General features: G+C 32.8%; 1 protein-coding gene across 1 annotated transcript in view; it reads left to right on the plus strand.

The window, feature by feature from the left end:
• Positions 1 to 6,242: 6,242 nt before the first annotated feature.
• Positions 6,243 to 17,772, plus strand: part of LOC144854442 (sodium channel protein 1 brain-like) — a 32,137-nt gene continuing 20,607 nt past the window's right edge. Inside the window, exons 1-5 of the mRNA XM_078712406.1 lie at positions 6,243 to 6,539; positions 13,576 to 13,706; positions 14,801 to 14,887; positions 15,375 to 15,527; positions 17,041 to 17,147. Coding sequence (XP_078568532.1) covers positions 6,252 to 6,539; positions 13,576 to 13,706; positions 14,801 to 14,887; positions 15,375 to 15,527; positions 17,041 to 17,147 — 766 coding nt within the window. The 5' untranslated portion in view covers positions 6,243 to 6,251. The remainder of the gene's footprint in view (positions 6,540 to 13,575; positions 13,707 to 14,800; positions 14,888 to 15,374; positions 15,528 to 17,040; positions 17,148 to 17,772) is intronic.

The raw sequence follows: 17,772 nt of genomic DNA on the forward strand, positions 1-17,772 counted from the left end.
CCTTATATAGATCTACGATTGAACACTATACGAGTTGAAGGGTAAATTATAATGTCTATCATGTGTTGAAGATGTATTTATTAATATAGAAATTCATTCATTCATTCAACCATTTTTCAGAACAGTAGCCTTAAACATAAAACAAGGTTATTAAAGGTGTATTGTCCCTTTGACTAATTCTAAAAAAATGAAAAAATTAAATATTTCAAAAAAAAGTGGGTCATTTTGAAGTATCATAATAGTTATTTTCTTTCACCAAAAATTAGTCGAAAAAAAAATCATTTAACTGAAATACAGACGTTTTTTTGTTCAAAAAATAACTTTGACTTCCAGTCAAAGTTTTCGATCAAAACATCTCATAATAATGCAACGCGCTTGTTTGACTACTCTGTATGCATAATCCTCGCGATCTGTGTGAAAACACCTTCTCAACCTTGACGAGTTGTAAACAATCTTAATTAGCATCATGCATAATGCATACTCGTGGTTTGAAATCTTTGTTTACTTTCGCCCATGACGATTTTACAGACGAAATGTAATCAAATTAATTACCTGTTAATTACGTAAACTTGTTGTTTTTGGCTCACATTTTCGACTGAAAGTGAATAACTTTAAAAATTACTGTACTTTGATATGGCCAATTTAAATTCAGAATATTTTGACCTTCATTTTTTGTGTTTCAATGGACAATACATCTACATACATATTATTAAATTGTTGTTGTTGAATATGCTATTAAAAATAGTTATTCACTTAAACCAAAACTTGGATAAAAAAAATTATTTACCTGAAAAAATTGTAATTTAAAGCAAAAATATAGTCAAATTGTCTTGTCAGACCAGGGTTTAGTACAGCTAGCAAATTATACAATATCAAGGATCAAATTCATTAGGAGCCCTTGGTGCAAGCGCAATGTGATCTCGTAGGCCACTGAGTGGGGGCATTCTCTTGCATTTGGTTTATGCCACTTTTTCCTCAAAATCTGTATCCTGGTGGTTGCAATGAAAAAAAGTGAAGTACATTCTTCAAACTGCTTGGTAGATACCGCAGGCTACGGTACTCGGTATAGTAGGTCTACCAAGCATTTGAATGAGACCTTTCTGTTATTATTTAAAAAATGTATTTACAGAGGAATACTGTCAAAAAGCGCTGGAATAGGAACATAGGTCTATTTTAATGCAAATGTTCTTGTTGTAATGTGAAGGAAAAATCATGAAGAAACATTTCTTTCATTTTTCCTTTAGTACATTACAAGAACATTTGCATTCAAAATATGTCTTTTAGAATGAGATACATTTATTTGAAATGTATTTCCATATTTAATATCGGTTTTATTAGAGTAATTCATCGGACCTGTGGTTTTGAGTTTTATTTACTGATACTACAAACTGATTGATCTTTTTTTTCCCTGTGTGTGCGTTTTTTTTGTATTGCTTGTTTCTCTTAATTCCCACTCTTATAACACATCCATTTTATTTGCATAGGCATACCCATCTCAAGATACCCACATCTTCTCGGGATTATGCCTTTCTCCATAGCTTATTTTTTTTTATTCTCTTTTCTTTTTTGTCCATCCAACAATCATCATTATCTTAATTATTTTTTTACCTTATCATTTCTGTATACTATCTTGTATTATATTGCTATGGAGGAAAATAAATGTCTTTTGAATGAAATGAAACTGGGGTGACATGGGTGCTTCAGTGTAGTTAATTGGGGTTTGATGTAGTTCATTAGGGTTCGATGTAGTTCATTGTGGTTCGATGTAGTTCATTGGGGTTCGATGTAGTTCATTGGGGTTTGATGTAGTTCATTGAGGTTTGATGTAGTTCATTGGGGTTTGATGTAGTTCATTGGGGTTCGATGTAGTTCATTGAGGTTTGATGTAGTTCATTGGGGTTCGATGTAGTTCATTGGGGTTCGATGTAGTTCATTGGGGTTTGATGTAGTTCATTGGGGTTTGATGTAGTTCATTGGGGTTTGATGTAGTTCATTGGGGTTTGATGTAGTTCATTGGGGTTTGATGTAGTTCATTGGGGTTCGATGTAGTTCATTGGGGGTTCGATGTAGTTCATTGGGGTTTGATGTAGTTCATTGGGGTTTGATGTAGTTTATTGGGGTTTGATGTAGTTCATTGGGGTTTGATGTAGTTCATTGGGGTTTGATGTAGTTCATTGGGGTTTGATGTAGTTTATTGGGGTTTGATGTAGTTCATTGGGGTTTGATGTAGTTCATTGGGGTTTGATGTAGTTCATTGGGGTTCGATGTAGTTCATTGGGGTTCGATGTAGTTCATTGGGGTTTGATGTAGTTCATTGGGGTTTGATGTAGTTTATTGGGGTTCGATGTGGTTGTGGAGGTGGACAGCAACTGTGGTGGAGGTGAATGTGGTGGTATGCAGGTATGATAATTATATAATACTAGAGGGGGTACTTCAATGTGATGGATGTGTTTCTCTTTCTCTCCAAATTCGATGTTATAGATTCAATTATTTTTCTATTTGTTAGTTGTACTTTGTTTTAATCCTATAAGAATGAGCAAGTTTAAAATATTTACTTCAACATACAACCGAAAAATTGAGTGGATTACATGCTTTTTGTGTTGATTTTTTGCGGATGTTTCTCATGCAGGCCTTGGCTTGGCCAACAATGTAAATAAGTACATATAAATAAGTATTAGCAAATTAAGCGTTTATGGTCTTTAGGTTTATTGTTTTATAAAAATAAATAATATACAATCATACTACAATCTTGTTGCTTTCAACCGCCATAACAACAAAGTCTTAAAGTTCATAAGATTTTTCTCGTGTACGCGTGAAGTCACGTTGTCTCTCTCAAGACAATAATACAGTATTGAAATTCTTCGAATGATGTTAAATAAACATTATTTTTTATTTACTAATCATTTAATATCATATTTAATTGAATTTAACAATGGTAATAAAAATATTTTACAAAAACCCGTGATTGTATGCAATTATTTTATCGAAAAATGGCGTTGTTCATACAATTGCCGACTGAGGAGGCTCAACTGGTTTATCGTTTATGGCTAAAAACGGTAATGATTTTCGGCGATGTTTTAGACCATAAAAATATTTCGAAACTATACAAGTCAGATTTTCATAATTCTTTCTGTAAATTGTAATTAAATATATACTAAAAACTGTGATATTAACTTTCGAATATACATCGTTATCCCCAATATAAATAGAACTTCTATTAGAAGAAACAACGAGCACCGGCGATAGTTAGCATTTGGCGTTTCATAGAAAATAATGTTTTCTGGCGGCGGCTCAACTTGGTCTAATCCCTAGAGTGTGTGGGATGTGGCTTTGTAGTTTGATAGACTTACTTTTACAGCCGTCTATTAATAAACGTCACGTGATATTCTAATTTTTTTGATATGGGGCAGTATAGATTGTAACAATTTTACGTTTGGTGTGTAATGTGCAGGATGATTGGTGTGCACCCGCAGGTTGATTGATGTGAGGCCTACTGCGCAGGATGAATTTTGAACTGAAGGCAGAGAGAGAAGGCGTTCCATAGTTTTAAAACGCATTTGCATTTCGATCTGCTTTTATGAAATGTAAAAATCGTCATAGCTCAGGAATATTTTATTCATGCGAATAGACTCGCTATAATAGTCGAAAACGTTTACGACTTTATTATTAATAACATTGCCTTTTATTTGCAACATTTGCGATGAAATTAAAAAGCAAATACTTTCAACAATTGGCTTAACCTATCACAAGCATGTTTTTAAAATGTAATTCTTTCTAACAATATGCTAATTGACTTCCTAACCCCAATTGCCATTACTTTTGAGCCTTAAAGAACAATAAATGGACAGACTAAGAGCAACTAATATGACATGACTGGTATTGGAAAGATATGAATGCTCAGAATATGTAATGATTACTATAGGATATGCTATCATATCATTTTCATATTGCTAATAAGGGAAAATTAGATTGCCCGATTTTTCATCAACGTTAGTCCAACCACGGCAATCTAACAACTCGCCTTGTCAAGATAGAAACTCGTAAAAAGTCCTTTGATCTTACAGTATGTCTGGCTGCGACAAATACTAACGGTACTGTACTATTCTCCGCGGCGCAGTGGTATTCTCCAGGGGCACAGATAAACCATCATGATCTCCGGAGCTCAGCAACCTGTTGTTTGATTGTCTTGGTCCAACAATGTTTTTGCCGTTACTTATATATTCATAATCTTATTATTGCTCGTTGAGGTGAGATGGCTAGGTTTCATATCTAGAAAATACAAATGTGATAACATAGGCCTATAGCATTTATAATTATCATAATAATAGGTGCAAAATAACAAAGAAAGATACTTGTTTGTTTATTATCTACTACAGTATAACACAAATACAGTAATGTTAGAGCAAACAAAGCTGTCATAGAATTCAAATAGACATTAAGATTCAAGACATTTTATTGGTCCACTTAAAATGAAAATTCATTTTGCTTGGCATAATTAAGAAAAAAAAATACATCGTTGCAAAAACGCTATATAGGCCAATGTTAAAACAGATTGCAAAAACGCCGTGGTAATCAAATTGTAAGATGTGGAGATCAGTTAGTTATGGTTATGCTGCAGTATATCTAAAAAATATATAAATAATTGCTTACATTTCAATTATTACAAAACGATGTTGATCTTCACTACAGTTAGGCCTCAGGGTCATTGGTTTTAATCTTTAATGTTATTTTAAACATGACAATGAAGGCTACTCCTAAGAAGATTAAACGATTTTTACCCACTGGCCATTCAATATATTGATCATCATTCGTTTGGTCCAACGCATGGATCGTTAGTAAACTGGGTTGATGAATGAAACCTATATATTTTACCATATTCAACTTAGTGGCTGGCACTACAGATTTAGCATATATAACATATGCTATAAATTCTTATTATAGGCGGATCCGGTCCAGAGGTGGGAAGGGCGTTTCTGGACACCATTTCTTAATTGGGTAGGGATCACATATCCCCTTTCAGTGGCGGTCCAGGATTTTCGAAAGGAGCAGAGGTGGGGCAGGGTCTAACGGTAAAAAGAAGTTCTTGCGAACTAGTACGTACGTCACATGTAGCATCCTACTTTCAGCCCCACCCTCTCTTATAATCAGACCAAAAATTTAAAAAATTGAATTAATTTTGATCAACTTTGTACACTCCGTTGAATCCGCCACTGTTTATTCGACTTTATGTTAATAAATACAATTATAAGTTTATAAAGGCTACGTAGAGACCTTGTATATGCTTTGAATTTATATTTGTTATATTTTAATATGTTAAGTGTTTTTTTTTGTCAGCTCCAAGCTTTTAGCTTGGACTAATGACAGTGAATTGTATATATGTTTTATTAGTGAAACACGAGGCAATTATTGCCCTATTTATGTGTAAATTACCTAAAATGAATAAGCAAGTAGCGCACACCTTGAAATCCAAGTTGGTTACCAGTAAACAGGCGTTAATTCTCATTAACATGCAAATAAGCACACGTTCATAATAGAATACCTCGTTGAATCGAAATGCCAATCTCGATCAGTGCCACCGCGCATGTCACGAAATCACCAAAATACGAACAATAGCCAGTGTTGTAGCAACTAAAGGATAAATCGGCCTCCAGTACGGTAACAATAGTTCCGGAAACAAAAGGGGTTGGATCTTTTTAGAAACAACATTGAGCTGAGATCTGCTAAGTAGGGGTGAAGAGGTAACGGTGATCCCCTAGCTGTACATTGGAATATACTCCAAGGAAAATACTTAGGCCTACACAACGTATCCTTAGTCCTTATCAACACATAGTTAGGATGGGTTTCTAGTTTCCGATTGATATTAATTTGTTCACATGTGAATGGTTCGTTATTACTTGCCACAATCTCTTGACAGAATGGATCGATATTTCTTTTCGTACAGCAGCGCCTTTAGTCGACAGCAATGGATTTTTAACATCGCCTCCCTATAGTGCCTTCCGCATGTGAGGACTCAATTATTAGTGGATATAAATTGCGATCAAGACGGTTTGTTCATACTCTTTATACATGGCATAATTATTTCTACATTGGATTGTTACGTCATAGATGTGTTCGACATTGAGACCGCAAGTATCTATCCCTATAGTTTAAATCATGTTACCAAACCATGGAAGGCATAGCTAACATTGTTTACTTTTATATTCAAAATTGCATAGCGATAGATTTATTGTCGAGGTGTAGAAACAGATAAAATGAGTACAGACAAGGATAGTCAAAACTCAAAATTAAAACTCTTCACGGTCGACTACCTTCAGAATGAGGTGGAAAGAGGAACGGAAACAACAGATGGCAACGTGGAAAGAGCCGCCAGTAAAAGAAGTATACTCTCGGAAGAGGAAGAAGAAGAGGAACCGAAGTCTAAGACATACGATGTGGATCTTATACCTCCTAAACCTCTACCAGAACGATACGGAAAAGTACCAAAGACATATCTGGGAAAACCTATAGTGGAATTAGATCCAGCTAGAGAAGATGAACAGGTAATAATGTTTAGTATGTGTGCTAGTAAAAATATATAAAACTATATAACACTACTGGTAATATATAATTACAGAATACTGTTATTATTATTACTAAATTAACTATATTATTATTAAAGGCCAGGTAAAGGCAACATTTCTATCGATCATCTATCAATTATTATCGATTGTCCTTGTTTCAAATTGTTTGGGATTTTTTTTTTGTACTACATGATTTTGTTGAAAATTCAGCGCATAGTTGAAATTAGACAGAAAATCTGGGGGTTTTTTCGGTAATATTTTTGGGAGTTAGGCCTACAAGATGGTAACATCTTGTCAGACAAAAAAAAATATGAATGGTTTTTATATTTTTAGAGAAATGCTTGTTTTTTTTTCAATTGTGTGAGATTCCTCCCACCAAATTTCCCATCTCGAGTGTCTTTTACTGCACTTTCTATGACTGTTTGCACTCCATAATATTAATCCGGTATCCTTTTTTAAGGTGGTGGAGGGGATTCATAAAGTCTAGTACGATTATCTAATCCTTATTTCCTTCTCATACCGCATTTACGTTCTCCCCAAACCTCTCTAACAAGAATCGTACCTATAATACCCGTAAGGTATGATAGGCTTATAGATATATACAATTATTGTATTATTATAGTGTATTATTGTAAGGTATATCGACACCTAAATCACATTACGACACTTATCATTAACTTGTAAAAATATGACTGACCTGTTAATTGGTAAAAACACAGGTCGCATGGTGTATCAGATAATTTAAAATTGCAGACAATTAATGTAATGGTGTTATGGAGTAATGTCCTTGACGACGGGTATTAATTTTTTTTAAATCCATAATGACTCGCGGGATCGTGTAGATAATCTAATAACGTTGCATAATGACAGTTAGTTGTATCTAGTATATAGCACACGTATATAATAAGTAAGCATATACTTCTTTTATGAAATGAGTGGAGCTGTAGCTTCGTGGTTAACGTGGGTTAATGGTTCAATCCTGACCTTAGTGCCAGGCTTGTAATTTTTCCAACTCCACTCCCTAAGCCTCAAATGAGACTTGGTTTAAACACGATAACTTACAAAACAGTTTATCCATCCTGTAATTGGCGAGTTACTCGCTGTTGGATGCGTATAAAATGAAATTTAAAAAAATCAATAGTCAATGAATTTCACTGTAGATACGGTATTAATTCGTGGACTAAACAAAGTGTTCCTTTAATGGCTTGCATCATCAGTGTTCCTTTAAAGGTATTATCTTATACTAAATTGAGGTCTTCCTCCATTTTAGGGATTTGTTGTTGTATTATAGTATAGGGGCATTATTTTACATACATTTAGACCTTTGGTACATTGTTGGCTTATTCAATGTATTGTACAATTACATCTATTACCAATCACAATACTTACAATATAACACCTTGGGAATCAAAACAAAATATGGGGTTGACCACGGTGTTAACACAACATTGGGTGACTTTCAAATATTCTGTGGTAAGCATACCAATTGAACTTGGGAAATTTTCTTTAAATGGTAAGTATTTTACACAGTCAATAAAGTAATTGGTATTCACAGCAAACAGTTTAACTTCTGTTGCCATTAAGGAACTTTTGATTTAAACTTAAATTTCGACCGGGACGTACCTACAATCTAGTGCATTATTGTGCCGTCCCCAAACAAAGGTAATGAAGGAATCAAGCGAGGAAGCACATTTCAATGTTCTCATTGTAGGCCACGCTACACAATGAATTAACATGCGTAACTAGGTTCTGTATAGTATGTCGAAATCGAAGTCCCCTTTCGACAACAGAGATGACGCACTGATGAAACTCTTCCTCCACAAACCAAAAAGTAATCAATAGTAAGAAAGAAAGAAAATTGGGATGATAATATCAGTTGATGGTAATAATACATTGATCATTTTAAGGATAACATTAATACTATAGCTGTATTAATGTTTTTGTCTTGTTTCCGTTTTTTTAATGAGAGGGGGGAGGAGAGGAGGGGGGGGGGGACTGTCCTAGTTCAGTAATATCAAAACGTCGAGAAACTCAACAGTTCTTTTCAGAACTAAATGTACACGTGGTCTACCCACACTTTACATCAATATTAAGTATAGCCTAATATCCTTTCGGATAGTGGATGTGTTCGTTATATTATGTACACTTCTACAAATCGCTTGACAAAGAAACGGATTTTTTTTAATCGATACGATACTGGTTATCCAAACGTATTAAACGAGCAATATTATTAACGGCCACTGTATCAGAAAATTAAAATATTGCATAATAGACCTATCAATAATAAACTAGAACTCATTTTGCGTCAATTATATTCGTTACGACGCAATACCCATAAAATGCAATTTCGCTTCAATAAATATATTCATCAATTTTAATAGTTATATCATACAGTAATAATGATATCGTGCGGAATATGTCCGTTCTTCATATATTAATGCAATGCTTATATTATAAATAAACAATGAATTTAATATATATCTTGTTAAAATTATATGTAACTAATAAATGTTTATGAGATAATAATATTAATAACAACTATACAAGTTAATAATGCATATTCGTGTAATACATTTCTTTGCATTTTTTCTGGTTGATGTCAACCGAAACTGAATGAATTATTATTATATAGATTATACTGTCAGTTTAGAGACAGTATTTTGACGTGATTCGCGTCCCTCTTTTGTCAGCCTTTTGATCAATGGTACTATACCCCGTATACATGGTTTTTACGATATCGAAAAATATGATGTATTATTATTATTATCATCATAAAGTATCGATTACTAGTAATCCTCAGATAATAATAATGATTTTTTTTAAGGGCAGAGTTCAAAATTATTTTTGTTTACGTTGGCCCACAACAATCAGTAGAATATTGGGGAAGACAAAGCTTTAACTCCCGTTTAAAATAGCCTGTCTCGCAGATAAACTTTTCAAATAAACTTTATCCAAACGTTGTAACTGCATATTGAAATGACACTTAGACATAGGAACTGTATCTCGTTGGGGGAGGGAAAATACTAGCATAACATTCTTATTCTACACTTAATGCATTTATTGTACCTCAAACCTATGATTTTATATTATTTTTATTTACCACAATTCAAAAATTTTTTTATCAGTTGAATTCATGGTTGGTCTTTCATATTATGTATTTATACACACAAAGCCCCATTGTAAAAGGAATTTATATTGTGACGCCCTGAAAATAAAATAAGTTCGAAAAAACAAAAATGCTGAATTTAATATAACTTTCCCTTGATCTCAGTTTGGTCGAAATACTAATTATTCCAAAATAATATCGGGGTTTTTTCGTTATGCACCGCTCACCAGTTGCCTCCCCCGCCCCAAATAGACCCTCCTAAAGTATTAATTTCTTATGTTTTTTTTCTTTTTGTTTAATAGAACATCAACAACCTCATTTATTATAACTCAGTATGTTTCTTACCAGCAGGGAATCAGATAATGATTATGTCTAAATTAAATTACATATTAATATACATTTCAAACCCGAGGCAACCTAAAAATAAATATAAAATAATGATCAGATACAATACATTTTTTAAACATTTTTTTAGTGCAATAAACTAAACACATTTTTATTACTCTCGTTCAAAGTTATATTATTTATTTATTGTATTTGCAATTTGCATTGTATCAATTACGTATGTGTTGCATTGTTAGATGATTTTCAACATACCATAGACACGTAGCCGTATCTCCATGGAAACTCTTATAATTGGGTTGTCTATTGAGTATATCGGACTTTGCATAGACGGATTATTCAAACAAGACAATTGTTTGGGGTGCAGATGCGTAGGCTGGTTGCTGTCTGGAGGGTGCGAAAAGTGTAAATGCGGGACTAACACTAATTGACCCCTCCCCACCTTGGCTGAAAGTTGCAGAAATTGCGCTTATACATTGATATATGAAACGAAATTATAAGTCTACAGAACCAGCCCACCATGGTTGGGATGGAGCTAAGACAATTTTGAAAAATAGAGTTGCTATGTGCCCGGAAATTGGATTGTACTTCGAAATATGAAAGAAAATATATAAGTCTTCAGGACCAGCCCTACAATGGTTGGGGCTGAGCTAAGATAATTTTGAAAAATAGAGCTGCTACATCCCCGGAATTGCACAATTATACATTGATAGGCCTATATGCAACGAAATTATAAGTCTACAGGACCAGCCCACTCTAAACTCCACTATGGTTATGAATCAACCACTGCTAGATCAATTCTTAAAAGTGTAAGGCTACAGAAAAGAACGTAGTTAAATTATTTTACAATCTAATAAAATATAAATAATTTATTTTGGATCTAAATGTCTCTATTTTTAGTTTTAGTAACTCGTTATGTGTTTTATCTTCTAATGTACTTTATATATCGATATACACTGAATAATGACAATCAATTAAATTGTCTTGGATAAGAATAATGTTTTTTTTTGTAAACGACTTCCATCTTACCATTGTTGAAAATGTGTATCATTAATTAACAAAAAAACTGTATACAATTTTAAATACTAGAAATTAATAATAATAATAGGCCTACCTAGATAACTTAAGCCTAGGCTTGATCGACTCGCAACAACAGCGCGCCCTTTACTTTCGCGATCATTGTGCAATAAAGGGCGCGCGACAATTTTGGGCTTTAGGCCTACAGTAAATAAATAAGAATCATTAATCAAAATGAATATATATGAATTTATTTTGTTTTTTTCTTATTTTTTTTAATTATCAGACAGATAAATTAGCAAACTTATTAACGTCAACAGCGAGACTCATGGTCAATAGATACTTGTATAGCCCTCACAATTATTAGATGTCAGTTAAATTAATTAGAAATAATCAAACATCTAATTATGTCTAATACAACATGTTTGTGACTCGTGATAGAAATCAGATTATTTTTAATAGCTAATGGTACTTACGTATACAAATTTAAAATATTTTCAGAGCTTGTAAAAAAACCATAGGTTTGTGTTACATTGTTACACATGAACATTCTATTAAAGTGTTGTATTATACTTAACTGTTTGCTTTGAAATACAATTGATCAATATAAACATGACCACTCATAATATAAAGTGAATGTATGTGCATTACAGTGTTATCAATTCAAGCAATGTGATCAAAAAGGTGTAAGACATTTTTTAATATGCAAATATCATGTTTGTATACTCTATTTAAATTATTCAATATTGTATGTAATCTTGTAATATATTATGAAATGATAGAATTAGCCTAAAATAAAGTGTTGATCATTTTGACAAATAAGTAAAATATGTGTGGGATAGTTTGAGATGAAAGAACGTGATTACACAAAGGTGAACAGTTCCAGTGACATTGACGAATGTGTGAACACTTTTAAAGCGTTTAATTAATCACTCTCCAAACGTGAACACGTTTAGATATAAAAAAAACTCTTTAATTAATATGTGAACATGTTAGATAAGAACACTCTTTAATTATTTAAACACATTTAAATAAACACCCTTTAAATATCGGTTTAGATAAACACTCCTTAAATATGTGAACACGTTTAGATATAAGAAACTCTTCAATTAATAATGTGAAGACGTTAAAAATAAACACTATTTACATGTGTTAACATGATTAGATAAGAACAATCTTTAATAATTTAAACACACTTAATTAAACACCCTTTAAATACGTTTAGATAAAACACTTCTTAAATATGTGAACACGTTTATACAAGAACACTCTTTAAATATGTAAAACACGTTTAAATAAACACACTTTAAATATCTGTCCGCCCAATTGATTTCCTAATACCTGTATATTATATTTCTAAAATATAGCAGATCTGAAGGCAACTAAACACAACAAATATATAAATATATTATCACAAATTGGGTGCACGTCTACATCGCATAATATATATTTGTATACGTATTTTAATAGAAAAGTAGCAATTACCAATCTTCTATTATAAAAAACACCATAAACAGAGATTAACATCAACAAAAGGACACGTATATATTTCTATGGAAACAATAAAAAATGACAAATTATACATATATATGTTGAGATGAAATTGTCGACGATATTAATACGAAACGAAATATATTGTTGTTAAAATACAAATTATTAATTTATCATGTATAATTCATTAGTCTCTTCTCTGAGTTGACGCTGAATTGAACACGTCAATACTTAGTAACTGCGTACAATTGGATCCTATCACATGGATGTCACATATCATATGTACCCTTATATTTATAATCCTTCGCATGTACATCCTTTGGGATAACATATTATGTTCTGGAAATAATCTTCTTTGAACCGTGGAGATATAGATATATATATATATACTCTGTATTTATCCATGTTCAGACTGATATAGCGTTTTTATGAAATTTATAATCAATATTATAATATAAAATATGTTTTTTTTCATTATTTGCAGTTGATAACAGGCAATGTATGAATATGCACATTGACATAATTAGGCTATAATAGAACCTTCTTGTCTTCAAGGACACACCCCTATAAAATACAACAAATAACACTTTATTATCACAGACTCCAGGGAAATTCATTTGGTTGTGGCAATACAATTTCATAAAAACGTTTACAAAGTACACAGAAGGCAAGAACAATCACAACTAAAAATCTAAAAAAAAATTCCCCCCCCCCCCCCACCCCTATTCATGGAACCCTCCTATTAGGAGACGTTTCACTGAAACAAACAAGGAGAACTTGTTTTAACACTCAACCCCTATTTAGCGGACATACCCATTTAACACACATATACACTTTTACAGAGCCATATATTTCAAATAATTATGACTCTGTACTTTTGCTGGTTATGTGGCGCCCCATACGTTTCATATGAAACGTCACTTCGTATCCACATGCTTTGCATAGTAATACATGTACCCTGATCATCCACCCTGAATGATAAAATGATTTTAAGTATACTTTTACTTTGTTCATAAATCTATCATTGATTATTTAAATCACCTGTGTTTCTATTTTTAGACGTTTATGGTTGTTGGAGAGCGCTTTGGAGGAAAGACGTCACTGTACCGATTCTCCGCATCAAAAGCGTTGTTTTGTTTTTCACCTATCAACCCGGTTCGACGACTCATGCTGCTTATTCTTACACATAGATATCCTTTGATTAAATTACTTGCAGTTACTTACGATTCGTAAAGTCTTTTGGAAAAATATCTTTAAGTTAAGAGGTATTAGTATAATTTGCTGCCTGATAATTAAATAATTTGCTGATCCTCGTACACGCGTGTTCACACGAAGTAATGCCAGTCAAATACTGTTTTAATGTATTTTATTTAACAACATCTTTATACAATCAGGTAAAAGAAAACCTGCATTGTGCGGTATTATACCAAAGACATTTTGTGAAAGTAAAACGTCCCCAATAAATAAATAATGAATAACCTTGGTGAACATTTAAAGTAAATGATACAAAAACGAATAAGAAAAGAACGTGTCTAAACTGAGTTTATATTATAAAAAACACATTGTCAATATTGTTCTGGGCATACGATCGACTTTAATTTAGACTGTAAATGAGCATAAAGGCCTATAATATAAAAATAACTATCGGCTACATGTACTTTCTTAAAAACGTAATTATCATGAACACAATCATAATATTATTTAAAACAAGGCCATATACATGGCTGCAGTCGCGTGCTCAAATTTGAGCTAGTGTTTACCGAACGACTGACCAACCGACCAACCATCCGACCAACATAGTGAGCACGCGACTACAAAGAACTACGTGGGAATTTACAATGTTATTTTCATATATTATGTTTACAATGTTATTTTCATATATTATGTTTACAATGTTATTTTATATAAGATCTGGGAAGAATGAAATTGTTATAAAACAATTTATGTATTGTTTTGCCTATAGTTTGTCCAGGGCTTGTCTCTCTAAAGCTCTGTCTACATTCCAAACTTTATATGACAACAAAATGTGATGTGCCCATATATGGACATAGTGATGTCATATCACTACCATATTTGAGCATATCACTACCATATTTGGAAAGATCACACTGTTTTTGTCAAACAAGTTTGATAGTGTAGACAGCGCTTTAAAATGTATATAGGCACTGACTGTCACATATCGTATCTCTCAATGTCTGACCACTCATACTCCTTATTCCGGGCATATAACTACATTGTGATTTATACTGTTCTACCTTTTGTTGTGTTCCTTAACAAGAATCACATTATTTGATATTTTTGTAATTCTTACCATTTTAGTAAACTGTATATTTTTAGCAATGGATGTGCCTAGGCCAGAGGATGAAGATGTGTGAGTTTATCATTATTATCATTATTAGTTTTATTTAATGTTATTATAATTACATCATCAGTATCTTCTGACTAGTAGCCTCGTCAACTTAATCGTCATTATTATTAGTCTGATGCAATTAGACCCTCTGTCTATTGTGGTGGTTTGTAAAGATCTGTCTACACTATCAAACTAGTTTGACCAAAATGGTAGTAATCCAAATATGGTAGTGATATGCCCAAATATGATAGTGATTTGCCCAAATTCGATAGTGATATGACATCATCATGTCCATAGGCACATCAGATTTTCACATAAATTTGATAGTGTAGATATAGAGCTGCTTAAAGTAACTTTTTAAACCATACGCAGTTTTGTTTACAATGTTTTAAATGTGGACCACTGAGTATATACAGCTACGAGTTTTACCAACCTGACCAATGAACTCTCCCATGACTTCCAAATGTTATTATTGTATTTCTTATAATTATACTTTCATTATTTACAGGCCAATACATTTAGAAATTGCCGAATATTTATTCACAACCATATATTCTATTGAAATGATGGTCAAAGTTATAGCAAGAGGTTTTGTACTAAAAGAATTCACTTATCTAAGAGATCCATGGAATTGGCTGGACTTTTTAGTTATTTTATTAGCGTAAGTACTATTTTTTATGTGGTTGGGTAGGGGGGTTGAAATAAAGTCAACGCGTGACATTTACTGCGACACTTAAATGTTCATCATTAATTTTATGTTTGGTTCAGTATTCGCTGTCTAGAAGTAGTATTTTTGGTTCGTCTAAATCAACTTCAAGTTGAAGTTAAATAAGTGATGTTTCCATGCCCTGTTATACATACAATTAGGCATATGTAGCCATAACTTGAAATTAGATTCCCGTTGGAACTAAGGATAACGGTAAAGCCGGTTTAGTTAATTTAACCCGCTAAGTTTAACTTCATGGGCCAATTATCGGTAACTTACCTGGGTAAATTACAAAGTCTGAATGCGCCATGGACCATGGAGGAAATATATCTATATAATCTATGACTGATGAAGGGCTAGTGTTGCCCGAAAGCTCTGCTAACTTTTCTGGCTGTTTTACTTTGTCGTTTTGATTTAGCTTTTCCCTTTTTTTTTGTATCTCCATTGAGATCCAGCCACTGATACACAGCATTGTAATTTTTTCAGTAATTTGCCTTTGGATTTATATAATCTATGACTTATATATTTCCTCTATGGTTGGACTGTATAGGCCACTGACAATCGGTGTGATTTTCAGTGGTTGGTATAATTGCTATTGTTGTTATTGCTACTTATACATGGCAAATAAAGCAAGGCTGACATGACCAGTACAGAATTATATTTAGCAATAATAATGTTAGCTTGGGCCTGTGTAGACCTATGTTTCCTTATGAATGAATTTATGCATAGGCCTACATTGATATATTATTATTTTATCGATTTTGTTGACAATGAACTGTATGTTCATTTATATTCTGATATATTAAACCATAAAATTCCTCCCTGCTTACACAACAACAACACAAGGCGATACCAATATCAACAATGACCTTTAAGATGTGAACAAGGTTAATGACGTAGTTGATGAATAATTGAAGATGCAATGTCAGATACTTGTGACATTCTCTTTTGTTATTAATTGTTATAGAGCAAAGAATAGCTTATCAAAACACAATACCCGTGACATCACAATGATGTGTAGTCAATTGAATCTCGAGCAATAATCATTAAAGGTTGTTGTTAACAGTGAAAACAATTTCTTAGTTTTTACGACTCAATTACACTAAGAAAACAAGCACATATTTATGTAAATTGAAAGATTGTACCTAGGAAATAATATTGTACAGTGGCTATATGCTCAGTTTCCCCTCATTTTAACGTAAGCAGGGCCTCTAATAATTAGTTTTTACGACGCAATTACATTAAGAAAACAAGCACATTTGTATGCAAATGAAATATGAAGATTGTACCTAGAAAATTAATAGTGTACAGTGCGTATATGCTCAGTTTCCCCCTTATTTTAACGTAAACAGGGCCTATAATAATGTGGTCTCATGAAAGACGACACACTTTAACTGTTTGTGAATGAATAACGAATATTTTAAACACTGAATAATTATATTTAAAAATAGTATTATTTTCTTTACAGGTATATTACATTTTGCGTTAGTCTTTTTAACGTAGAAGTTGGTGATTTTACAGCCCTGAGGGCGTTTCGTGTTCTAAGAGCATTAAAGACGATATCCGTAGTACCAGGTAAAGTAATTCAAACCTCTTAATTGATGTTTTTTCGCGATACAAACCTTTAGGAATACACGTTTGGAGCCTATAACAAATATATACTGTGTAAACAAAAGCTAAATAAGTATACAAGGTACTTAGCCCAGACAGCCTATTTTCTATTAAGATTAACCCAGTAGATCGATTAAGCTATCTAAAACAGAATTAATTAATTTCGTTTCCTATCATTGAAATATCATCATTCAGATATCCGATAGTGTTTTTAAAGGCGTTTCATGCGATCATGTTTCTATTGCCAACGGTAATTTTGTATACAGTAATAATGACTGAATCCCAGGGTACGTCTGATATAATAGCTTATATTTGGCCTGTGGGTTTCCGTTTCTTTCATCAGGTTAAATCTGAAGATAATGAACTTAATCATCCATCCATGTTATAAAGATCTACATGCTCTTCTTAGAGATCTACATGCTCTTCTTAGAGATCTACATGCTCTTAGAGGGAAGCATAGACAATGCTGTGTTCGGAAACAAAAGAAGTTTTAACTCCTTGAAAGAATGTGTCTCTGCTTAGGGAAGAATTTGAAGGAAAAGATTTTGTCTTGAGAGACTTTCTCTCTGCTTAGGGAGGAATTTGGAAG

Source organism: Antedon bifida, chromosome 10, assembly GCF_963402885.1.
Source record: "Antedon bifida chromosome 10, ecAntBifi1.1, whole genome shotgun sequence".
NCBI lineage: Eukaryota > Metazoa > Echinodermata > Crinoidea > Comatulida > Antedonidae > Antedon > Antedon bifida.